The sequence below is a fragment of the Xyrauchen texanus genome, chromosome 46 (assembly GCF_025860055.1).
Source record: "Xyrauchen texanus isolate HMW12.3.18 chromosome 46, RBS_HiC_50CHRs, whole genome shotgun sequence".
NCBI lineage: Eukaryota > Metazoa > Chordata > Actinopteri > Cypriniformes > Catostomidae > Xyrauchen > Xyrauchen texanus.
In genome coordinates, this window is record NC_068321.1 from 22,471,386 (window position 1) to 22,496,903 (window position 25,518).

At 38.8% G+C, this 25,518-nt stretch overlaps 1 protein-coding gene across 2 annotated transcripts in view; it reads right to left on the reverse strand.

Moving 5' to 3' along the window:
* The window catches only part of LOC127638437 (diacylglycerol kinase zeta-like), a 37,200-nt gene extending 12,211 nt beyond the window's left edge, over positions 1-24,989 (reverse strand). The window contains exons 1-20 of one of the 2 annotated variants that reach the window (XM_052119966.1): positions 24,154-24,989; positions 10,396-10,504; positions 9,760-9,855; positions 9,484-9,561; positions 9,335-9,391; positions 9,036-9,104; positions 8,871-8,942; positions 8,595-8,711; positions 7,969-8,040; positions 7,774-7,869; positions 6,114-6,196; positions 5,954-6,014; positions 5,190-5,303; positions 4,203-4,343; positions 3,980-4,058; positions 3,805-3,860; positions 3,631-3,693; positions 2,110-2,183; positions 1,609-1,720; positions 139-338 (exon numbers count right to left, since the gene is read on the reverse strand). In XM_052119966.1, coding sequence (XP_051975926.1) covers positions 139-338; positions 1,609-1,720; positions 2,110-2,183; positions 3,631-3,693; positions 3,805-3,860; positions 3,980-4,058; positions 4,203-4,343; positions 5,190-5,303; positions 5,954-6,014; positions 6,114-6,196; positions 7,774-7,869; positions 7,969-8,040; positions 8,595-8,711; positions 8,871-8,942; positions 9,036-9,104; positions 9,335-9,391; positions 9,484-9,561; positions 9,760-9,855; positions 10,396-10,504; positions 24,154-24,353 — 1,949 coding nt within the window. In that variant the 5' untranslated portion in view covers positions 24,354-24,989. Of the gene's footprint in view, positions 1-138; positions 339-1,608; positions 1,721-2,109; positions 2,184-3,630; positions 3,694-3,804; positions 3,861-3,979; positions 4,059-4,202; positions 4,344-5,189; positions 5,304-5,953; positions 6,015-6,113; positions 6,197-7,773; positions 7,873-7,968; positions 8,041-8,594; positions 8,712-8,870; positions 8,943-9,035; positions 9,105-9,334; positions 9,392-9,483; positions 9,562-9,759; positions 9,856-10,395; positions 10,505-24,153 lie in introns of both variants that reach the window. The other variant, XM_052119965.1, reaches the window with a different exon arrangement.
* Between the last annotated feature and the right edge of the window lie 529 nt (positions 24,990-25,518).

The window sequence follows — 25,518 nt, forward strand, 5'->3', positions numbered from 1 at the left end:
AGGAGGCATTAGTTGGAATGATGAATGGCTGGATGGATAAATGGATGGATGGATGAATGAATGAATGGATGAATCGGTGGCTAAACAGATAAATTAATGGATGGATGCATGGATAAATGAGGGAAATTATGTACATACTCATTGAGCTGTGGTAGAGAGATTCTTCTCTTCGTCTTTTGCAGCATGTTGGCCTGGTTCCTGAGGGTGATGCGGATGACAGATGGAGCCAGTCTACATGGTTCTCCATCCACTTGTACAGGTATGGGCTTAGAAGTGGTAAGAATCACCTCCTGACATTGATGAAGCCTCTCACCATGCCCTCCAACCTGCAGGGTTGCCTATAGAAAGAGAGAGCGCCAGCATTTAAATGGATTCTGATAAACATTACTGTCTGCTATCTGGTTAATCAAAGAACTCAACTCTCAATGATATTGATCAGGTATTTGAAAAATAGCAGTTAACCTGCATTCAGAAAGTATTCAGACCCTTTAATTTGTTCACATTTTGTTACGTTGCAGCCTTATGCTAAAATGCTTTAAATTATTATTTTATTTTTTTCCACATAAACCTACACTTTATACCCCATAATGACAAGGCAAACCCAGATTTTTGATAACTTGGGAAATTTATTAAAACAGAAAATATCACATAGACATAAGTATTCAGACCCTTTGCTATGACACTTAAAATTTAGCTCAGGTGCATCCCATTTCTTTGGATTATCTTTGAGATTTTTCTACACTTTTTGGAGTCCACCTGTGGCAAATTCAATTGATTGGACGTGATTTGAAATGGCACACACCTGTTATGTCTCACAGCTGAAAATACAGAACAAAAACCAAGCCATGAGGTCAAAGGAACTGCCTGCAAAGCGCAGAGACAGGATTATGTCAAGGCACAGATCTGGGGAAGAGTACAAAAAAAATTAAGGTTCCCAAGAGCACAGTGGCCTCCATGATTATTAAATGGAAAAAGTTTTAGTCTGAAGGAAACCAAGCACCGCTCATCACCTTCACAATACCATCCCAACGGTGAAGCATGGTGGTGATAGGATCATGCTGTGGGGGAGGGTGTTTCAGCGGCAGGGACTGGGGGAATGGTCAGGGTTGAAGGAAAGCTGAACACAGCAAAATGCAGAGATATCCTTAATGAAAACCTGGTCCAGAGTGCTCAAACTGTGCCGAAGGTTCACTTTGGCTGTCCACAGACAATCCCCATCCAACCTGACAGAGCTTGAGAGGGTCTAAAGGTAAGTATGGAAGAAAATCCCCAAATCCAGGTGTGCAAAGCTTGTTGCATCATACCCAAAAAGACTTGAGGCTGTAATCGCTGCCAAAGGTGCTTCAACTTAGTACTGAGTTAAGGGTCTGAATACTTATGTCAATGTGATATTTCAGTTTTTTTTTATTTTTAATACATTTACAGTTCTCATAAATCTGTTTTTTGCTTTGTTATTATGGGGTATGGAGTGTAGATTGATTTGAAAAATATATATATTTATAATTTAAAGTATTTTAGCATAAGGCTGCAACATAACAAAAAGTGGAAAAAAATTAAGGGGTCTGAAATCTTTCTGAATGCACTGTATAGCCAAGCCCTGAAACTTACCAGGGAGGTCATGGTGAATCCAATGACCTCAATGAGCCCGTCATCATGCTTCTGTGGACCAAAGTCATTGTGTTCACTCGGGTTCCCCCATGGCATCGTACCAGCGCAATATCTACAAGCCATAATACCAAGATCAGTCAGGATAATCTCATTTTAATTAACTCTGAACTTGTTTTTTCATGGACTAGTTTCTCCAGATTTTCTGCTATCCTAGAATAAACTTAAATTGGAATGGGGAATCTCTTTTCAAATGAGATTTACCAGCTAAGATTTATATCAAGGTCTGAATATCTTGGCCTGTAGTATGACATCAGATGCCACCAGAATAAAAATGCTCTGGCTGGTATGGAATGGCCCATACTTTCTATTCAATTTCTAGTTTTTTTTTTAACAAGAAAACTATTATTTATTTTTTAAAGGATTCTGAACAGCACATGAATTGAAAGAGTTGTCTTATAGTTGCAAAAAACTTTCCCGCAGTCTAGTTACAGGTTAGTTTACCTGGGAATGTTGAGGAAAAGGAGGCACTGCAGTTTCAGATCTTGGACTTTACTGGTAAGATCAGTACCATCACACTAGACAGGAAACCCATGAAAGAAACAAGAATGAGAAGCATAAAATATATGAGGGCTAGTGGTGTGCAGCAAAGCCATTATCAGTATTTGTATCTGTATCTTTGCATATTACTAAATCTGTCAAATAGAACTGGGTGTGGGTGGGGCTTAAACCGTGAGTCAAAACTCAATGAAATGGACAACTATTATTTAAAAAATATATTATTTTATTATTTTTTTTCTGAATTTGTAGGCTACATTAATTGTGGAATATGTTGTTCATGGTGGTTTCTCCAGGTATTTCTGATATTAATACTGTATCACTGCATGAAACAGAATTTTCGTTTGTCTATGCATGTATAACAACATTATTCTGAAGGCAGGAGGTGTCAAGCAAAATGTGAAATGTCAAGCACACATTTTGCAGTGAATAATAAATACAACTTAAAATATAAAAATACATGAAAATATAACCAATATAGCCAACAAACAGGTGAAAGTCCTGTGAAATCTAGGGAGAGGGTTTAGGGATAGTGTTTAGGGTAAGGGTTGGTGTTAGGGTTAGGTTTAGGATTAGGATTAGGGAGAGGGGTTAGGGATAGTGTTTAGGGTAAGGGTTGGTGTTAGGTTTAGGATTAGGGAGAGGGGTTAGGGATAGTGTTTAGGGTAAGGGTTTGTGTTAGGGTTAGGTTTAGGATTAGGGAGAGGGGTTAGGGATAGTGTTTAGGGTAAGGGTTGGTGTTAGGGTTAGGTTTAGGATTAGGATTAGGGAGAGGGGTTAGGGATAGTGTTTAGGGTAAGGGTTGGTGTTAGGTTTAGGATTAGGGAGAGGGGTTAGGGATAGTGTTTAGGGTAAGGGTTGGTGTTAGGGTTAGGTTTAGGATTAGGGAGAGGGGTTAGGGATAGTGTTTAGGCTAAGGGTTGGTGTTAGGGTTAGGTTTAGGATTAGGGAGAGGGGTTAGGGATAGTGTTTAGGGTAAGGGTTGGTGTAGAGTTAGGTTTAGGGGTACGTTTAACAGTGTAACTACAGATGTAATTAAATTCAGGTACTTTAAATTTAAGTGCAATACATAAACACTTAAGTACATTTTATCAAATGCTGAAGTACATAGTAGTTAAAAGCATCTAATAAACATTGGGTCCACTGTGCAAGACTTTTTGTTTTTCTATAAAATAAATAGTTTACTGGTATTTTATTTGTAACGATTGCACATTTACAATATAATATAATATTTATAGTCATTCCACATTTTGTAAAGATTATATGATATGATATTATATTAAAGGTAATTTACATAAAGCATATATACACACAAATATTAATGTTACATTACATTTTATTTTTGGGGTTTGAGGTTTGTTTTGAGGTTTGAGAAAACATCCATTTTAGGTAATCAGGTCAGTTTAAATTACCTTGGTTCATATCACATTAAAGTGTATGTATATCTAAATACAGTGGTCCACTCACCACCACCTTGATGTGTTTGGACAGATCTTTGGAGCTGCGCATGATGAAGTCTGAGAAAGCAGTCTGCAGAAGAGCACATCATATTCAGTATAATTATAAATCATTAACAATAATTCATTAGTTTATTAAAAAATAGTTAACAATTATGCATTTCTGATGGTCAGACACACTCACTCCAGCATAAAACATCTTATTGCGGAGTCGACTGTTGAACTTTTCAGGTTTGGCTTCTAAGAAAACAAAACAGAAATGTCTTAATAATGTGAATCCTTTCGCAATCCACAGATTTTACACGCAAACTTTACGTGTTTGTACAACAAATTGAAATGACACAAATGCATAAACACACCTCTGGATTCGTGAAACTCCAAGGTCACATGTGCGTCAAATCCAAGGCTGAAGTAATTGTTGAAGACATCAATGGGAAGCTGAAACAGGAAGTTGAGACATTCAGTACATTATAATAAGTTCCAAAGCCCTAAAATACTCTATTTTTTGTGAAGAAACTGGTTAGAACAGTGAGCAGTGTTTGTTCTGCTTTAGTCTAGCGCCCTTTACTGTTATCAGCTGACCTTGTCTGTCTGGTGCTCATCCCTCTCCTCTTCACTGGCCTCTTGGTTGGGCTCCACACTCAGGTTCCATCGGTCCAGTTGGACAATGTTGCCGTCTTCTACATGGGACAAGATCTTAGTCACCGGCTCATCAGTGTAGCCCTGGAAGTCCACAGGTAAACACTTTTTCAAACAAGAAACCCAATCACAACAGTAAACAGCTTCAAACTTTAGAGTCCAATCAATGAAGCAAGACTATTTTAAGACCATTGCTATTCACACAAAGCATTGGCTAATGTGAACCATGCCGCAAACAAAATAATAAAAATGACTGGAATGCATAAAGCTAGAAAGGGTTAGAAAATATCTCAAAAAGCCTTTAAATCCAGGTAAATCCAAATACACCTCTCATAGGTACACATACTTTTCCCCCATACTATCGTGGACTAGTTAGTTCATGTTCTGCCACTTTAAGAATGTGCCGGTATTACCAGCTGTGTCTCATTAGCAAAGTCATTTGTTTTGAACCACAAATCCACAGGAGGCAGCAGCTTATTAAATGAGACCTAAAGTGACCTCAGGCTGTCACACTGAAACTTTGGTCCCATAAAGAGGCAGGAAGAATTTGTTAAACAAAATTACAGGGGGAGAAAAGAACCCTCCCAAAAGAACCAGAAACAACAGATCTAGTTTCTTTCTGTCAAACACAGATATATTGTACTTGACGTTTCATTTACAGAACGTTGGACAAAGCTCAGACTTGGAAGCAAAAATTAAAAGTGCTCTCTTGCATTTTGCTGTCAAAACCTTACTGAATACACTAGCTTAAACCAGCCCAAGGTGATTTGCTGGTCTTAGCTGGCCTCTCAACATGGTCAAGGGGTTTTAGGTACCAGCTAGACCAACTTAAACCAGCTAACACCAGCAAACTAGTTTAAGCTGGTTAAAGCTATGTATGTATTTTTGTATTTTTGAGAACACTGCAACAAAAAGTATGAAGGTTCATACCCCGCCCCAGTTGAGCGTTCTTGCCAGGTCATTTCCTGTCCCGAGCGGCAGTACGGCCACAGCAGGCTGAGGGTTTAACTGGAGCTCGTCAAGCACAGAAAGAATCCAGCCAACCTGTCCAAACAGAGCAGAGTGAGCATTACACATGATGGACGCCATGAGATCCCTGGCCAGAAAATCCATTTAAATCCAACAGATGAAGTCAATTTAGCCAATATTTGGTGATTGTCTAGAATAAAGCTTAGGCAAAGTTAAATCATTTGCATTTATGGTCTTTTTGCATTGCAAAAAATGTCTGTGTTTGGAATGGAATACTAGCATAATGCTTACTGCGTACTGCACAGTATATACTGTATATTGCATATGTATTTTATTTTTTTTTTAAATAAAGGGGAGGACTCTTTTTTTTGTGTGTGTGTATGTGGAAATCATCATTATGCAACAAATTCTGTTAACTGAGCTTAACTCATATCAAGCCCAGAACAGTACGGCATTATGCAACATTAAACGTTTCAAACAATCTCATCAAATGATGAATCAAAATGGAGATGTTAAAATCCAGTCAAGGTGGAGTCAAGTCCAGCGCACTGCCTTGTGGGGAAAAACTGCAGACTGAGCAAAGCATACATACTGCATACTGCAGAAATAATATGAGAAGTGTGGTAGTAAGCTATTTAAAAAACATTTCCTCTAATTTATTACTAGAATTACACACCACCAGGGAAATTCAAATGATTAAATTAGAAAACATTTATTTGACTAACCGTTCCGTCTCCTCCACAAACCAGGATCCGCAGGTTGGGCACTTTGCGGTACATTTCTAACCTTAAAAACAGCACAAAAGAGGACACGAATTTTAGAGACTGTAAATGAATCATTTCCGTGAAAGAAAGAAAGAAAGAAAATATGATATTCATCTCTTACCCCTCTCTCGGGCCCCCCTGAGTGAGATCAAACACTTGCCGAGGGTTCAGGTACCACATGAAAGACCGGATGATTTTCGTTCCCTTTACAGAAAAGAAGAAGTGCAATTATGTGGTTGATATTAGATTAGATTACATTCAACTTCATTGTCAATGTGCAGAGCATAACTACAGAGCCGATAAAATTCAGTTACCATTTAACCAGAAGTGCAAATAGTAATGCACCATATGAATAAAGTGCAAATGGCAGAAGAGAAAGAATTGCAAATCAGTAAGAATCTAGTTCAAATGTGTGTATTTTATACAGTATATACCACAGCCCCCTGCCCCCCAACTATGCTACAGAGTGGAATACATTAAATATACACATCTAATGGGGCTTTTCCACTGCACGGTACAACTCGACTCAACTCGACTCTGCTAATTTTTTTGGGTTTTCCACTGTGGATAGTACCTGGTACATTTTTTTCGTACCACTTCGGTCGAGGTTCCAGGCGAGACGAGCCGATACTAAATGTGACGTCAAAACCCTGCAGATCACTGATTGGTCAGAGAGAATCGTCACTACCAGCGTCACTGGATTTGCGACACTGGACATCAACCCGTTAGTTTTAAAGTTAGCTACAGCGATAACAGTATCATTTGTTCACGTGACTTTCGAATTGTACAAAGAAATAGCTGTGCGCCAAACCATGCCGTGGTCAATAAACCTAAGATAATAAGACGTTCCTCTCATTAGCAGGAGATGTCTTTCAAGAAGTGTCTCAGCTGTTGGCCACACAACTACTACCACCGGACCTACCAACAGTGTAGTGAAAAGTTAAAAAAACGTAAAAGTGACTACAGAACCATCAAGGAAAAGTGGAAGTGGTTCGACCAAATGGACAACTATCCAAACCGGTGAGCAATGGGAGGGAGAGTGCCCTGGACTGGCGTTGATCCAGGATGGAGGATGGTATGTTTTGTTATGTTAACTCTATACTCTGCTTGAAAGCTTCACTTTATTTAGTTGACCAGCTACTGGAAGCTTGCTTCTAAAACAACCAGGCCAATTTAACTGTTACACTTGTGTAAAATTCCCATGCAACAACTGCTATATGCAGCACAATGAGCTAGTAGCTAACAGCTAGCGGTTGTGTTATTGTTTATTGTTTTGCGTCGCGTTTAAGATGATGTCATGGCAGTAGAGGCGGCGCAACTATGACGATCAGCCTATAATCCCACCCACGCTGAGGAGGCACTAAACTGCAGTGGAAAAGCAAGCTCAGAATATTAAAGCGAGTAGAGTTGAGGCGAGTCAAACCGTAACGTGCAGTGGAAAAGTGCCATAATAGTGCAGTCGGGGCTGAGTCCCCCTAAGATTGAAATCCTAGAATCGCCCCTGGTATATACTTTATATAATGCTCACCCATAAAAAACATATATACTGTAGGATTATCTATATGCATACAAATATGGGTAACTAATTAAGAACAAGTATATATATTATGTAACTCAATATGTATATTACTAATATATGTTACAAAGAGAGTACATAGTATAAAATGTACAAAATATATATTTTTTTTGGCATAAATCTGTACTATATACTAAATAAATGCAGTTATTATCCAGCAGGACATGAAATCTAACATCAGATGAACTTGTAAGTCAGTTCTGACCTGGTTTCCACCACTCTTTGGATTGACAAACACCAGCAGTGGCTTCATGAGCTGGGACGGAATCTGTCTCACAACGAAGTGTTTCCATTTTCCGTCCTGCTGAGAGTTCAAAATTGATACCTCGTCATTGTTTATATTATATGTGATACTTTCATTCACATTAGTTCTATTGAGAGACTGTTAATGAAGGGTTACCTCCATGACTTTTTTGCTGGGCTTGGCTTTAAGTGACGCTTTCTTCTTTCTTTTACTGTTCTTTAATGATCCCTGTATAAAGTATGATGGGGAGGTTCATGGACGTGTTTATAGACTTTTCAAATGACGAGTATTTACATTTGTGCTGAGGAATGCAGCTGACCGCCTTTGACCCCATCAAAGCCAATATAACAATTTTGAAACACCAGCTGAAAGATTAAAGCCACGTCTACACTAATTCTGTTTTTAGTTTCCTAACGTCAACACTTTCCAAAGTATGTGGTAATGGTATTGTTTTCGAAATACTCCATTTGTGGTGGAGGAAAACATCTAGTATGGATGGTGTAAATGTAGTGCAATTAATGAGTTTGCAAACTAAAATGAATGAGTGAGGACGTGGCCTAAGACATTCAATTCATATCTGGAACACAAATATCAACAAAACAAAAGTAACCAAAATGTAAACAGTCAAGATCCTAATAGGACTGGCATTTAATAAACAGCAACAGATGGCATCATGGGTATGAGGTTGGCTATGTTGGACTTATCAATGGGGCATATGAACATGTTAAGTATGTTATAAAGCCTCATGAATGAAGACAGTGGTCCATTAGGTCATATTGTACCTGCTGTCTGGAGACTCTTATGATCCAGGTTGGAGGAATGATCACAGCCGCATGAGCTCCAAGAGAACAGGTTTCATCGATTTTCTGCAGCATGAAGCAGTTTACTTTGTTGTGGTACTGTAAAAAGGAAAGAAAAGTGCATGTATGTATGTTTAAATCTAAAGTGGAAAACATATAACTATAACTCTCATCCGCCGCTAATCAAACCATTCCAAGACATTTTCAAAATCATCTCTGCAAACCATCACAACAAAATAATTTCAGATCAACACTCACTGCCTGCTTGCACCATGAGCAGCTGATAGCCACAATATCTTTACTATGGAAAGAGAATTTCTGCTGGAAACCCTGCAGACAGAGAATAAATTTAGGCCATAAATATTTTTTGGATGATGACAAGTCTCTTATTTTCATAAGTGCTGGACTGATGTCGGTAAAGACCTTTCCACATTGCTTGCATTTTCCATCTTGCCGTCTCCTGTGGACCCAGTGATGTCTCATGTTTGGGGTCTGAAAAACAAAAACAACTTAGCTGCAAAATAACTTGTTTGTAAATATATACAAACTGTAAGTTAGCATGTTTTGTTTAGATTTTTTGTTTGTTTTGTGGGTTTTTGTTTTGTGGTTTTGTGTTTTGTTTGTTTTATGTTTTTTGTTTTGTGTTTTGTTTGTTTTGTGTTTTTTGTTTTGTTTGTTTTGTGTTTTGTTATGTTTAAAAAAAATGGGTGCCTTCTTAGTACCTCTCTGACGTTTCTCATTCCTGGATCCTTAAACGATGGCTTACACCTGAAGTTAATCTGTGAAAAATAGCACATTTCATTTCTTTAGATAAAAATTAAAACATCATAATTCCGTCACTAGTTTTTCAGTTTTACACCAAGCTTCTAACCTTCTCAAGTTGATCCATACATACAGTATGGACAGCTATTTTGCAGGATGCACATTTGTGGCGAGGAAGGGACTTTTGCTGAGAGAAAATAAAATAAACATATTTGTAATGCCAATGGATCTGTACTTACAACATCTGAACAGTAGAGGGTGCACTTGTGCAGGGATTTTTACAAATGCAGGCAAACTATTAAGTGCTACTCAGTTGTCTAAATGTACCAAAAACATTGCTTCACATCAACATATTGCTGTAAGAATGAGAATATGGGTCATTTACCAGCGACTTTGCAAAGCAATACGTCTCTCCAACGTAACAGAAGTCTCCAGATGGACTGGTCTCAAACCACACATGTTGGCCAAACTGGGCATTTTCCTGTGGGAAGACAGATAACCAGTAAGAGGTACAGAAGTTTCAGAGTCCTGTTGTTCATAGGTACATCAAAATTCTCAAAAACTGACCGTCAAAGTTACGACAGCAAAGAAAAACATTTAAAAAGATGGAGAGATTACAACAGGCAAGTAAGTACACTCAGTGGCGTACCACAAAATATTTTCTAACTTTCAAGAATTCTTTCATTTAGAAAGTGTAAATCTATTAGGTAATAGGAAGTTAACCAAGATTTTTAAATTTTATCCAGTCAGTAAACAATTTAATGTGACTTAAATACATTTTGGCCACGTCTGAGTGCCATTACAAAGTCTGTATAGATACACAGTACATTAGCCTATCTAGAGCAAATTTACTATGCATAGAAGGCACATAAAGAAAATATACAGAAGCACTTTGATGTGCCTTCTATGCATAGTAAAGTTGGTCTAGATAGGTAAATTTAACTGTAATATAATTGGCTCATAAGGCAATGAGGGGCATGTCATTATAAAACACATAAAAGACGGCAAAGGAGTAACTCACAGTCCAATCGACGGTGCTGCAGATCTCTTTGCTTGGTTCACTTTTGGCGGGTATTGTGGCACTAGACTGGGCAGCATTATTCGGCCCACCAGTCTTGGTAATGGCTTTCCTGAGACAAACACATTCAGCGAGCTGTTAAACACTGAACAGACTGCCTGTGTCCATCATTTCAAAGCCAATAAAATAAGGAAAGGTTTTTCGTTAAAGGATAGCATGTCTTTCCTTTATCTAATAGCACACAGAACGGGGGTCTCTTTAGGTTACATCTGTTTAACGCCCATATCAATCAATAAGACTATTTTCACCAGCCACCTACACAGAGCATTATAGAGCATGCAGATCTGTTTTCAATACTGTAAAAATGGTTGCATACATTGCTGATAGATACAAATGGGTCAAATAGAAAATGCTTCTATTTGGCATTTTTCTAATTTAATACATAATGTATTGCAAATTAAATTATCAGCACAAAACTAGTGAAAAGTTTAATTGAATAAAGAATATGAATGTCAGAATTTCTTTGTATTTGTTATGTCCCTCATTTACTTCAATGACAGCATGCAGTCAAGCTAGCATGGACAAAAAATATGATCCAAGTTATCCATCGTGATTTGAGAATGTTAAAAGAGCGTCTCATGTGCTTCAGTGGAAGCAAGGAAATCTGACCTTTTGTATGAGTTAACAAGATCCATATAACGTATATAACAAATCTTAATTTTTCTGTTTATTTCCAGGTTTAAAACGGATTTAAAGATTTTCCAGATTTTCAACGTGGTTACAAACCTTTCAGGCCCAATGTATTGATTATATTAATATGTCCGAATCAGAACAAAATCAAATACAAAAATATAAGAACACAGGAAACACATTTATAAAGTCATAAATCCACAGTTCCAAGTTTTTTCCCCCAATCCTTTAATAATCTTAACCTAGCTAACTCTGACCTTTGTGTCCAAATCCCTACAGAGTGAATCAGTGAAGCTTAGCAACCTGTTGCTGAGAAGCCCACTGGGTGATGAGTGGCATTGATGAGTCACATTACCTCGCTATGGTAGCAGTTGCGCTAATGAGCGCACGGTATGGCGATTGTATCCACAGGACGGAGAATGAGAAGATCAATGCAGTGAAAAATTGCATTATGACTGCCTGCTCTTACATGCCATCTAAATGTTTGATCACCTTAAAGAAGAGATTCTTAAAGGTGAAGTGCCATTTTTTGCATTTACATATCCTTCTATCCCAGCTTAAAATGTGGAGAAAAGTACAAGTACAAGTTTGTAGGTTGGTTCCTTTAAGAATAAAAGATAAATTTACAGAGAACTTATAAACACAGCTCTGCACATAGTGTTACATTTGGTCTCCACTATAGACTAATCGCTTAAGGGGCATTCACACTGATCATTTTTAAGAGAAGTTGGCGATTTGAGTTGACGTGAGCAACTGTTGGGGATTAAAAAAAAAATTCAAATAAGAAGAGTTTAATGTTAACCAGATGTGAAGCAAAGCAATTCGGGATGCAGACAATTAAGTGCCGCCTGTTAGATAGAGCGGTCATGTAAGTTTAGCATTAGCATTTAGCAACCAACAGTGAAGCAACGTAATGACCTCCAGCGATTTAATTGTTGTCAGGGTGAATGCAACGTTAAAGTTTAGAGCCAAAAGAAACCTATTTCATGCTTTTGTGTCATCAGGAGCATACTATAACAAATTACAAATATGGGCTTGGGGGAATATTCAGTAAAAAAATTTTTATACAAAATTACAAATTAGAAAAACGCAATGTGAATTACTGTTTGTAAGTATTTTCTTAAAATACCATAGAAATAAATCACTCAAAGTGTCTTGATTTCTATCTTCTTTGAGAGCACAACACAAAATAGTGATATTAAACTCAACTAAAGAAAGGTTTTACATACGATAGGAATCCACTCCAAGTCTCCAGCCTGGGATCATAACAGGCCCCCAGGAAAGGACTGAAAGATGTTTGGCCCCTGCAGCACGTGGAGTTCCTTCGATTAGGAAGTGGCAGGCCTCTCCCTGGCCAGGGGCTTCCCACTTTAGGGATGGTCGTAACCCATCTACGACGCCTCCTCTGGCTGCTGCGGCAGTAGCGGCCATACGAGCCCGGATCCGCATGCCCATAATGCGACGAATTTCTCCGAAGGCAGCATGGAACTCGGATCAGCGGGTGGGCCTGGACGTGCTCCGCCACCTCAGTCAGAGGAAGGCAATCCCGCTGACACAAGATGGCGGACACTTTGATCTCCCAGTCCGAGACATCAGCCTCTTCCAGACGCTCCTTGCAATGCTCTGAGTTGCAACTTTCTTCTGAGTCACTTCTGAAGTCATAGCTATCGCTGTCCCCTTCTCAGAAAAGCACATCTATGTGACTCCTGATCATTAGGCTGCTTCCCTTAAGTTCCACCTGCCCTGGCAGCGGGCTATGGCCTTCCTCTTCCTCTTCTTCTTCCTCCGTCATCTGGATCAAGCTGGCCAGCAGCATGGATGGGCCCAGGAGGTGCGTATCGATATTGCTGAGCTTCCCGATCTTCTTGCGGCATACGGCAAAACGAGGACTGGCCTTTGGGGTGGTGGTGCTGGATCGGCGTCTACCATTTCTTTTCTTTGCTGGTTGACTGGCGGTGATTCGAGGTAATGAATGTAGTTGGACACTTGAGCATCGTCATTGGGCCAACGCAGTGGGCGGAAGGCCTACACTGCAGCGGCGACGGGCACGGCTGGTTGGCACTGCAATGCTCGGTCTCCTGAGTCGACAAGCTTCAGATACATGCCCATCGTGTGCAGGTTCTCCAGTCTCTTTCCTCTTAAAATGGCGCCGGAAAAAATTGTCCATGTTGACTGGAATGATAGAGTTTCCTTTCTAAAGTTCCTGAGGTTGTTGGTTGAAAATTGAGCTTGTCAGCACAGATCGAACATTTCAATTTCCGAAACTACTGAAAGCTTGTCACACTGACCCAACTGCTGAAGACTAATCCTTATAAGAATAGTTAATGCAAAAATGAAAATGTTAAAATAGAGATAATCTTGCTAAACTCAACACATCTAAACCCACATGCCATTGGTTCCCCATATCAGTAAATCTACACAATTATTCACTCTATGACATCATCAAGAGAAACACACAATAACCTAATCAACAGACTTCACAACCATGTTGGGAATACCATCTAAGACCAGCTTTACATTTCTTTATTCTGGTAATTATGAGCTTATTTGATGACAGCAGGTGTACCAGCATAGTCTTGGTTGACCAAGGATATCTTGCTGGTTAAGCAAGTTGAAAAGCCTGTTGGGGACACCAGCATCTAAAGCACAACAAATGCTTGTCTTTTGAGCAAGGAAGACTGAACAGAAACATGGAAAACAAACTCTGCCTAGCCTAGCATAGATTTACCATGGGTTTCCACAAGGACAATTTGCCTTCCAAATCATGTTAGTACTATCAAAGCCAGTTGTCAACAAAAGTGCATTGTAAATCCACTGGCAATGTCATCATGTCATAATGACGTGCAAGGCAATCATGGAAATTAAGCTCTACTCGACTAATGGATGTCCTGCTTATCACACATGGATGTCTGGGGTAGATTAGATGGGCTTTCTGACCCATCAGTTGTGGCTGCCTGTACTAATTATAGCAACCTGACTAGTCTCTATCTCATTTAGAGGCAGGCATGACCCAGACAAACATCCCAGGATACAGAATGATATTTATAGCTGATTTTTCAGGTATCTATTAACGTTATTTACAGTTAACATGCTAGCGTTGTTCTAGAGTAAACACTGTTTTACCATTAATAATTGTTATAAAAAACAGCAAAGCTAAGAGAATTATTGTACCCACCAAACATATCACACAGTTCTTTTCCAGGCAGGCAGGGTTAGGAAGTTTCACTCACCCAAGACTAATTACAGACAGAGTCATGTCTAGTAATGCTGTGCAATTAGTTAAGTGGGTTCCTTTTGTACTAAATGATGCACTTAAAACCACAGCCCATGTTACTGTACATTGTGTCTACCGAAACCTTCGAAGGGTGGCAATCACATCACTGAAACATCACTGGACATTATGTACATTGCTGGTTAGTTGAAGATTAGTGGATCTGTTTGTTAAATCTGCAACAGACTTAATTAAACAGCAAAGCATTTGAATGATTTTAAATGCTTCTAACCTGCAGCCCACATGCCTGATAGACATTAAGCAGATACAAAGTATCTCGAAAAAACAGCCAATAGTATTGACCATCAGCCTCACTGATATTGTATCTGTTTAAAACACAGTTAATGAAAATTGGATATCAACTGTGCATTAAATTAATGTTAACATATCTAAGTGTTTACAGTCAGTTGCACTATTATAACTCACCTAAATGTTATTATCTGCAACAGATACAAAAAATAGATTTGCATATCCTTTCGCATATACAATATTATGAATATCAATAACAGCAAGTATTCACTTGTTACAGGAACAACTGGTCCAAACGCAATGCTAAATGTCCATATACAGTATAGTATAACATAATTCTACATATATGTCCTGTATTAACTAATATCCAATACAAGACATAAGAAGACATTATACGACCTGAGAGATCTGTTCCCCATCTCCTTTACTGAGTGTCTGCTTACAATGAATTGACAGAGGATGTCCAAGTGATAAGCAGGTAAGCATGAGATAGCCCACCCCCACCCCCCACCCACACACACACAGAGGAACTACACACAACTGAAGCCTGCAGAAAGAGAAGCCTCACATTCACACACAAACACACATCACACTGGGAAAGCAGCGCTACACATCACAGAGGAAAGAGGCATTGACTGGGCAGGAGGTAGACGGCAGGGGGGAACAGAGTGCATCAAAGACTCTGGTTTAAAATAACGACCAATTATCAGCTTAACACTGGGAATTTGTGCAAGACACACCAGCACAACCAACTGTTGCCTGTTCTCACTTCCGATACTCACATTTCATTTTATACTGTCTTGCTGGTACATACACCAAACATGTGGTTGACATCAGGTGCTTTATACACTGCAAAAATCACTTTCTTAATCAGTTGTTTTTTCTTGTTTCCCTCTAAAAATATCTAAATATCCTTAAAACAAGATACATTTACTTTATATGCAGGACCGGATCTAGGGGGTTGCTGGGGTGGGCTTATTATGCACCAATGTTATTTCAATTGTCATGACGCTAGCCATAACTCTAACCTTATATAATAAACCTAATTTATAACCAATACCAAAATAATCAAACCGAACCAATTTATATAGAGGGGTAGTGGCGGCTCAGTGGCTCTGGGTTACTGACCAGAAGGTTGGGGGTTCAAGCCCCAGCACCACCAAGATGCCACGATTGGGCCCTTGAGCAAGGCCCTTAACCCTATCTGCTCCAGGGGCGCCGTATCATGGCTGACCCTGCACTCTGACCCCAGCTTAGCTGGGATATGTGAAAACGAATACATTTCGCTGTATAACTGTGTGTGTAATGTGTGACCAAAAATAAAGGATTCTATAAAGGATTATATTCTATATATATATTTGTAATTATTTAAATATAGCCATTTATTATATAATATTATTATTCATATTATAATAATATTATTTCATCATTATATATTGAATTATTGCTATTTGAGGGGCTTACTCAGCAATTATTTGTATATGTGATTTATTCGATTAATTAATCAGCATAACATGCAATTAATTTTATTAAACATTTTAAGCAATTGACAGCCCTAATAATTTTTTTTACATTTATCATTAAATATAGGTTTAATTAAATATAATTTTTACATTTAATTAAAAAAAATATGTAAAGTATTTGCCAATGGGATGAGAAAAATATATATTTTTACTGACTAACAAGACTATTTTTTGCAGTGAAGAAAACACAACTCAAGCCTTCAAGATGATTCATTTTCCGATTAATATTTTGCAAACATGCTTCTGCTTTTGAACCAACCCTTCTGCATATTGCTTATGAAAAAGAGGACAATTTTGGCATCAAATACCAGCGGCATGCAACACCCACAGCTGTGAAGATGATGCATGTGGTTTAACCCACAGGAAAATGATTGATTTAAAAAGCACATACATTTTTATCCATTGTAAATCTAATCATAAAGATGACAGTAAATGTGGCTTTACTCAGGACATAGTGTCTCTGTCTGTTTTCCCGTTCCCTAATAGGAGCATACTACTCCACCTCAAAAGCACAATGCATGTCATTTCCATTTCAAGTCCCTTGCTCTGTTGCATTATGGATCAGCACGAGAGCACACAAGCAAGGGGTGAACGTGCCTGAATATCAATTTGGAAACCGAGGTTTATGCCAGGGATTTGCGTATTATCAGTCTAGCTTTAAATATAGAGGGTCAATATGGGCTACTTCATTGCAGCCCTTGTTCTCAGGCAAACTTCTGCATGTGACAGACATGCAGTAGAGAGCGCCCGATTTCCTGTGCACTGTAAGTAATTACTGTCTTTTAAGTAGCAAATCATATTTCACAGCTGTTGAGATATTTAAAAAGTGGGAAAGAAGGAAACAGAGGAGCAAAAACTTAATTTGTCAAGGAATTTTATGGGGTCTCCATGTAATTTTTGTTGTTTCACTGCAGACTGATCTCTTTGTGAATTCGACAAAGGTAGATCAAAAGTTCTGCTTCTGTGATCAGTCTGTGCTTACCAAACTTCGAATCACTGCCCCAGTGGCCAAAGCTAGAAGTGTCATTGAAAGTATGGTCATGTGTGAGATTCAGTTTCGAAGTAGGTATAGATGCAGGCCGGAGATCTCCAAATGGGGGAGGAGTTACTCCAGAATGGTGCTTGGTTACTCTAAAAGGGGGTTGCACCAACTCTAAAAGGTTAGGGAAAGGGTTAGGTAAGGGGCTCTCTATATCTTTAATGGTGGTTTGAAGCTCCTGGCCATTTTTGGAGCAATTCCTGCAGCTATATGCTTTTCCAGTTTCCCCAAGTAGGTATAGCAGCAGGCTGGAGGCAGAGACCGTCTGAAGGCGGAGCCTACAAGTTTAGCATAGAATAGCATAACACAGTGGTCCCATAGACATTCTGTGCGCAGTACACTGGCTAAGAGACAACAGGCCATTCTCTTGAATGGATGTCTATGGAGGAGATACTTCAGTGTGCTGAATAAACTGCTTTTGTGAGGAAATAGTTAATCATGCCTGTCCGCTAATCTACAACATATTTTACGCTAAACAATCCTTTTGGAGTGAACCATGTGTGGAACTATTAATATGATAAAATTGCTGTTTTATATGGGATATAACGGACAATTTTGTGAGAAATAGGTGTCAGATTACGGCTCTCCCCACCTCCTCATATCCGCAAACGGTTACTTACAGTCATAGCGCTAGTTGACCGTTATGCTCTCTCATATGGAAAAAAGTGGAGGTTGTTATCTCATTATAAAAGATATCTGTCCTAGACCTACAAATGGGGGCGGAGTCTCCAAAAAGAGGGTGTGATCAGTTCAGAATGGGGTGGGGTTACTCCAAAGGTGGTTGTGCCAATTCCTAATGGGGTATCACTTCCGGGTTAAATGTCCACAGAGTGGCGCCAAAAACTATTTGTACAGTAAATTGTTTTTAGTTGTTAATCATGCAATGCAGACGACAAGAATGGATATTCTATTAACTGTACCCCCAAACCCCAACTCTAACTGTCAGTGGAGTTGAAATGTAATTTTAGAACAAAAATGTGACCTCTGAAACTTGCTCACCATTGCTTATGCAAATGCCAATACTTCCTGGTTCCTATGGTACCAGAACCCATGTCTTGGACGTTACACTAGAGGGGAATCACATTTTACTTGATTCAAAATTGTCTTATGGAGGATGGTGCTTGTCAGTAATTTGTCAGTATGGAGACTGTGTGATCGTGTTGGTTGCGCTGGCTGATCCAACAGTGATCTTGGACTTTTTGCTGACACCTACTGGTGGATACAGCATAATAGAAACCCAAAAAGACTATTCCCAGGTGTACTTGCCACCCATGATTAATTCGTTATACAATAGAATTTGTCCCATAATAGCCGAAGAAAAATGGAGGAGCATTTGCCTAGAAATGTGATCTTAACATGGTGGCCACCATGAGGTGGTAAACTGTTCCATTTAGCTCATAGATCAACCCTTGTGGGGTTTGTACAACCTTTTGGCAACCAGCCTGGATCTACAACCAAAAGGCCACATCACCCCTGTTGTAATGTGCAATATTTAGCATTTGGCAAATAAAAAGGGAACAGTAGAACTTTAATTATTTGTTTTTGTTGTATGTGACATTACTTATTTTGGATGCATTAACAGATAAAAAGAAGAGATGTATATTTATCCAGGCAACACTTCAACGTTTTATCCAAGTCTCTGATGTTGTAGCAAATATGTTTGATCCAAGGGGAATTGGATGGCAAGGCCACCACCTACTGGACACAAAACACAGAGACTGTAAATTAAACTCACCTAAATGTTGTCTTTACACATACAGTGGGGCCTAAAAGTGACCACATTGAAAATCCAATTCCAAATATAATTTAAACCTGAAAATAAGTCGAACGTTTTAGGTATTGTAAACAAAAATATCAATAGCCATGGTCTATTTTTTATATTTACACATTTCACTTATATACATTCTTTCATCATACTGAATTGAGTAATCTTTTAAATAATATACATTTGTATAAATTCAGCATACATTTTTTGTATAAAAAAAAATACTTCACATCATGCATAATTCATAATATAAATTCTGGTTAAAGATAACTCAATTTAGTTTGATGGAAATGTCTCATACAATTGAAATGTGTAAATCTTAATAATTGTTTGTTTGTTTTTTTGAGTGAGTGAAAAGGGAAATTTAAACTGTCCTCTACTACAGCAATGAACTAGAAATGTATAGAGACATTTGCAAAATGCAAAATCATGCCAGCCCATGATTGGTCAGAGGAAAATCCCTAATTTTGTTATGTCCTTTTTTCCATTCTATCTTTGTTCTGCTAAATCCATCAGTTCCTATCATTGTACTTTCTCCACCACAATAGTCAGATCGCAGACACAAATTCGACATCTCTACACACTATATCTATACAGTAAAACAGTGGTTCTCAACTGGGTTTACTTCAGGACACATGATTGAACATTGGACATTATTTGGTGACCCAACACAGTACTAGATTGGTTAATCATACAAAAGTAAACAAATGTATTACCATAGACTAGGCCTGAACATAAAGGGATATTTCACCCCAAAATGTAATTTGTCATATTTTACTTTTGTATGACTTTTTTCTCTTCGGTGGAACACAGAAGGACACAATAGGTAGTATGTTAGCCTTAAAGCTCAATGTTTTTTGTTTTTTTCCTTTTATGATTTGAAATATGATTTGGTTTATTTTTAGAGCCCATTTTGAATTCCATTCTAATTGTAGGTGCATGGCATCACATCCTTTCACTTCCTCTAATCTCTCCTCTGGCACTATTCCTGTAAATGTTTGAGCACATCCCGGTACACCAAAAAGCTCTCACAAAATCCACATATACACTCTCCCCACACACATACATTCACCCACATACAGGACTTCACTAACCCACCCAGGGACACTGACCCTGATACATACTTAGCTCCAGCATAGAAAGAGACGTTAAAGATAGCTGCTGAAATGGGCCTCTTCCTCCAAGGGGTGGAACAGCCATGCAAATGAGAAAGTCGTGCAAGCTGGGACATTGGGCATGAGAGAAATGTGCTTCTACCTATGACCTATAACCAGGTGAATGGCTTCCGTTGGTGCAATCAGTGCTGTTAAAGGATGTGCAAAACTTCTTGGCCGTGAGGAATCCAGAAACTCTCTGTACTGCGGTGATACACAACCTGTGAGCCTCAGGTGTCTGAGCTTTGTGTGGCATTATCAGATTACACAAATCAACACAGCCGCTAACAGGTGCCTCCTCAGCACATAGATCAGATTGAGCAAAGATACACACACAAACTCCTGGATGGAGGATTTTGTGTGTTTTGAAATATTGACAGAATAACGATTATATGTCCTCTTTATGAGGGTATGTGAGAGCAGAAGCTATGGCAGCATGTGCGTTAACATTATGCGATTGTGTATATTTTATAAAGAATATTCTTTAAATTAAATACCACCCTACACAAACAAATATTGCACTTATATATTCAAGTGAAGTATTTTTATATATTGTATCTAGCCCTAGATTTTTACAAGAAAACATATGTTTTGCATGTCTGTGTAAAATTCACCAGGATGCATGGATGTTTTGGTTGGTTGCCAGGGCGTTGCTAGGGTGTTGATAACAGAAAAGCATTTACCACTATATTAATTCACATCCACGTGTTTTCACAAAATGTTTAAAGGAATATTCCGGGATCAAAACAAGTTAAGTTCAATCAACAAAACGTGTGGCGTAATATTGGTTACAACAAAAATTATTTTTGACTTACCCCTCCTTAGTATCACTTACTAACCTTTTCTGCGTAAAGCTATAGCCAGTTTTACAACGTTGTTGACATGGTGTAATGTCAACAAACCCTAAATTCCTATAACGTTATAGCTCAAACAACCCATTCGTTTTAACAGAATAATTAACACAAGTGCTTTTCTAAAATTATAAGCTTCACAATTCTGCCTTTAAACTCTCCAGAAATTAGCTTCATTCTTTTACATTATAAGTGCCTCCCTTTAACCTTGATTTTTTTATTTTTTTAAAGAAAAGGAAGGACGAGTCAGAATTATGATGTTGATTGAACTTAACCATCCCCTTAAAAATAAAGAAAGCACAGCAGGTAAAAATGGCATAATAAAATGGCATTAGTGTTGCCAACTTTTCACCACGTAAATATGGGACAAAAGGTGTAACATATGGGACGGCCAAAATATGGGACATCCTGGCTAATATGGTACACTTAGCAACCCTAAATGGCATATCAAACACAAATGTGTTCACTATTACTTTAACTGTTGAGAGCGCTGCCATGTTTGTTCCTTTTTTACATGACGTCATGACTGTCAAGTCAGAGATTGAGTTTACAACTTGTACTTTCAAGTTCTATGAAGATGTGAACGCTTTTTACGAGTCGGAATCATAGAATTACGGTAATCTTGACATGAGGTGAACGCACAATAAAGCAAATATCAAATATGGCGATGTCCATAACACCAGCAAGTATTATGGTAAATGGTCTGGACTTATATAGCGCCTTTTTAACCTTAACGGTATTCAAAGCGCTTTACACTGTGACACAGTCACCCATTCACACATACATTCACACATACATTCATACACCAATGGTGGCAGAGCTGCCATGCAAGGTGCTAGCCCACCATTGGGAGCAACTTGGGGTTCAGTGACTTGCCCAAGGACACTTCGGCATGTGGAGTCGGCAACCCTGCAATTAGTTGCCAACTCTCTCTACCAACTGAGCCACAGCCGCCCCTAACAATTATAACAGTTGACGCTGCACTGTTAGATAAACAAGTCCAATCAAGGCTTGAATTCATGCGTCAGATCTTAATTTACCAACAACGTCTTTGAATTCTTTTTAACAGGTGCAGAGTGCAGTATTTGAGTCACAGTGCATGAGGGTTGCCAATTGTCCCGTATTAGCCTGACGTACCATTTGGACGAAATTATGGCTGTCGATCAAACATATTGAAGGCATCATATCCCATATTGAAGCCGGGAAATACTAAATGAGGAATGCTCTGTTTAGTTATAGAATGTGGTATTCAGTCTCAATTATTACCAAACTGGATATACGTAATTGTATTTAGGACTCTAAAACAACCAACATCCATATTTTGTTGCTGTGTGAACGTGGCCTTTGAAAAGTGATAGCACACCTCTCCTCAATTAATCACATGATTTGAGATACCATTCACGTCCATTGTGCAAATGGTGCAGCTTAATGTACCGCCAAAGTTTAATACTAATGGTTAAGGGCTTGTTCAAATTTTTCGAACCCTAAGTATAAGGCAATCTTATTAGCTAACATTACAAACCACATTATCTGTGAAAACAAATCAAAATCTCACACTAAAACACATCCTTCATTCCATGGATGACTGAGTCCCTCACCCAGCCAGACTACTGGTGGATTCCGCTCAAAATCACAATTGGAAAAACTGGTTTTTCATGCTCAGAAATATGGCAATGGAAATTCCATTGTCTGTAGTGAGATCTAAGCCAACTGCAAAACCTGCAAACATTCCAGACAAACTTAAAACATTATTCCGCTCCAAGTTATGTGATGTGTTTAAAACTGACTGGATACTAGTTAAATCTTGATAAGGCATTTTGTGCAACATTTGTGCTCCATTTAGAGGTGGAACATAAATTCTGGAAGGGCAAGTACTCGTAGTTCAACGGTTTGTGAAACACCAAGCTTACTTTAAAACAAGGTGATTTGACAGGAAATGACAAGGGGGTTCGCAATCCTGGGGCTAATGGACCAGTCACTTAATCAAACTGGAAAAATTCTAAGTCAAAGTTTTTAATAATTTATAACACAATACAACAAAGTTGTGAAAGAGGCAAAGTCTTTATATTTCATTTTGGTAAAAAAAAGTGTTCTCTACCTGAGAGAAGACAGTTTATGAAACCACCAATAAACCTTGACCTTGCAGAGCAGCACACACCCCAGACACACACATACTAGCTAAATGAGCACATTCCATAGACATCTATATAACAATAAAGCCAAATATAATTACATGCCAACCCTAAGCCTAAAAGAAAAGTTTTGATTTTTAAAACAATACATAGTTTATTATTATCTTTATCAATCATTTTTAAATTTGAGGGTGTCCCCAAAGGGATGTTTTGTCGATTCAAACATACTTCAAGGAACAATTTCGTACCCTGAGTTAAAAGGCACACAAAATACAAACACGCATGCACAGACAGGTACACACTGAGGTTTGGGGTATGCAAACCCAATCATCCATGATACAAGACACTGTTGAAATGAAAAGATACAAAAACAAATCGTGTTCTGTTTTCTCTGCTATTTACATCCTCTTGTTATTAATGTTTTCTCACAATCTTATGTGGAATAGATCTGTATAAAACAAGTTGAAATCAGATTAGCTCTAAAGTCAACTCAAGGTGCACAATGTCAGGAGTGCAGAGTGCAGGTACACGTTTTCCCAACAGGTCTGACAATTATAGTGCATAATTAATTGCTTCTCCAGTCCATTAAATGTGTCTATTTTCAGATAACCACAAGAGATCGTAGGATTATTTTAGCTGCCTGATTAAATTGGTAAGTGCACATCTTAAAAATAACCTGCTTGAAAAAAAATATGTCATGAGAATTATGAACATGTCAGCTTTTTTGAAACTGTACAATGGCTATATTGAGGATTGTAATGGGTTTCGTTTTCAAGGTTTTGAATGGAGACAGATTCCATGGCCCTAGGACAACAGGTGGTGTCTTTCACCACAGGGTATATCCAAGCAAAACACTGTTTTAAATTGCAAATAGACAGATCATACATGGTGTTTCTCAGTCACGAACATTTGCAAAGGCAATTCAAGAATAAAAGCACCACATGTTTCAAAAACGTACAATATTCAGAATTGAAACTATAAGGCTACTTATTTGAACTCCAACATCGATTTCTTTATTTTACAGAAGTTGAAGTTGAGAATTACATTGTCCATGAAGTTCTCACAAACCCACACACTTCTCACCCACCTTCTACCAAAGATTCGCAGCCCAGAGAAGCTCTTGCTGCTGTTGGGACATGGTTGGGAGGCAGGGGTTGAGATGGACAGGTCTGAACAAGACGAAGAAGCTGAATCTGTTCCTCCGGTGTCCTCACCATCCAGTAGAACCTCCAAGGGTCCGGATAGCCCCTCAATCTCTCCATCTGAGTGCCAATCTGACTGCTCCATCTTGGATGTCTGGCTTGACTTCACTTCTCACAACTCCACAGACACAAGAAGCCAGAACATCGAGGTCTTCATAGCAAACAAAAAGAGTTGATAGGCAAAACGAAAAGTAATAAAAAGATAAGAACAGTGGAGAACCTTCTAAAAAGCCCATCAGAGAGGGAATAGGCAAATATGCAAGATGAACCAGAGACCCTTTAGATGAGGAACCATCCAAGGTTTTGTGGTGTGAATGAGTTCCACAGAGTGCAGTTTATTTTAGCACTGCTTTGTCAAGCAGTCATGCAGAACAACACAGTAACAGGAAGTAGAACTTGAAGTGTGGCTACAGCTTTGAATGTTAACGATCCTTCTTTTCTAGTCCATGAGCTAAAGCCAGTTGACTTCCTCCTCCACGAGTCACCTACTACAACTCAGCTGTTTGTTTGGCAAGAAGCTTCCCCCTGGCAAACTCTCTCTCTCTCTCACTCTCTCCCTCTCTTTCACTTTCTCCTCTGACAGTCGCACCAGTCACTGAGGCGTGCACTCTTATCCAGGAAGTGTCAAACCCAATGGTGACAGGTGTAGGACTCGTAGACGTGTAGCTGCCTGCCTTTCTAGTTTTCGCCCCTATGGTGAGATCTTTACTGCCCCTCTCCAATGGTGCCAGCCCTACTGACTTGATAATGTTGAAACACACACTTTTTATCAGGTCTTCTCTCTGTCTCTAACACCTCCCCACAAGCTCACCCTGCACTAGCCCAAGTTAGGACAGGAGTGTGTCGCCATCTATTGGTAGATCCTGGCAATTGTAAACTATTTGGTGGTTCCTTGCTTGACGGTATTATATACATTTCTTCTGGGACATGAAGGTTGATATGATCGTTTCTTCAAACATAAAGAGTCAAATTGGGAAAGGATGAAAAATAGAGCCTAATAGAGCTTTAGTGGTATTTCTGCAGTACTGTTCTAACTCAGGAACAGCAGAGTGGATCAGGCCTCCCTCCCACTCAGACTTAAAGATGGGTGGAGTGAGGCCCACGCCATGCTCACTATGCTATGCAGAGATCGGTTCATGCTGCCAATGCATTTATGGTAATCTTTCTAGGATTGCTGTCTTCATAAGCATTGCTTTCATCCATCATTATGTCTAAAACTGTTGGTAGATTCTAATTGAAAAATCTATTTT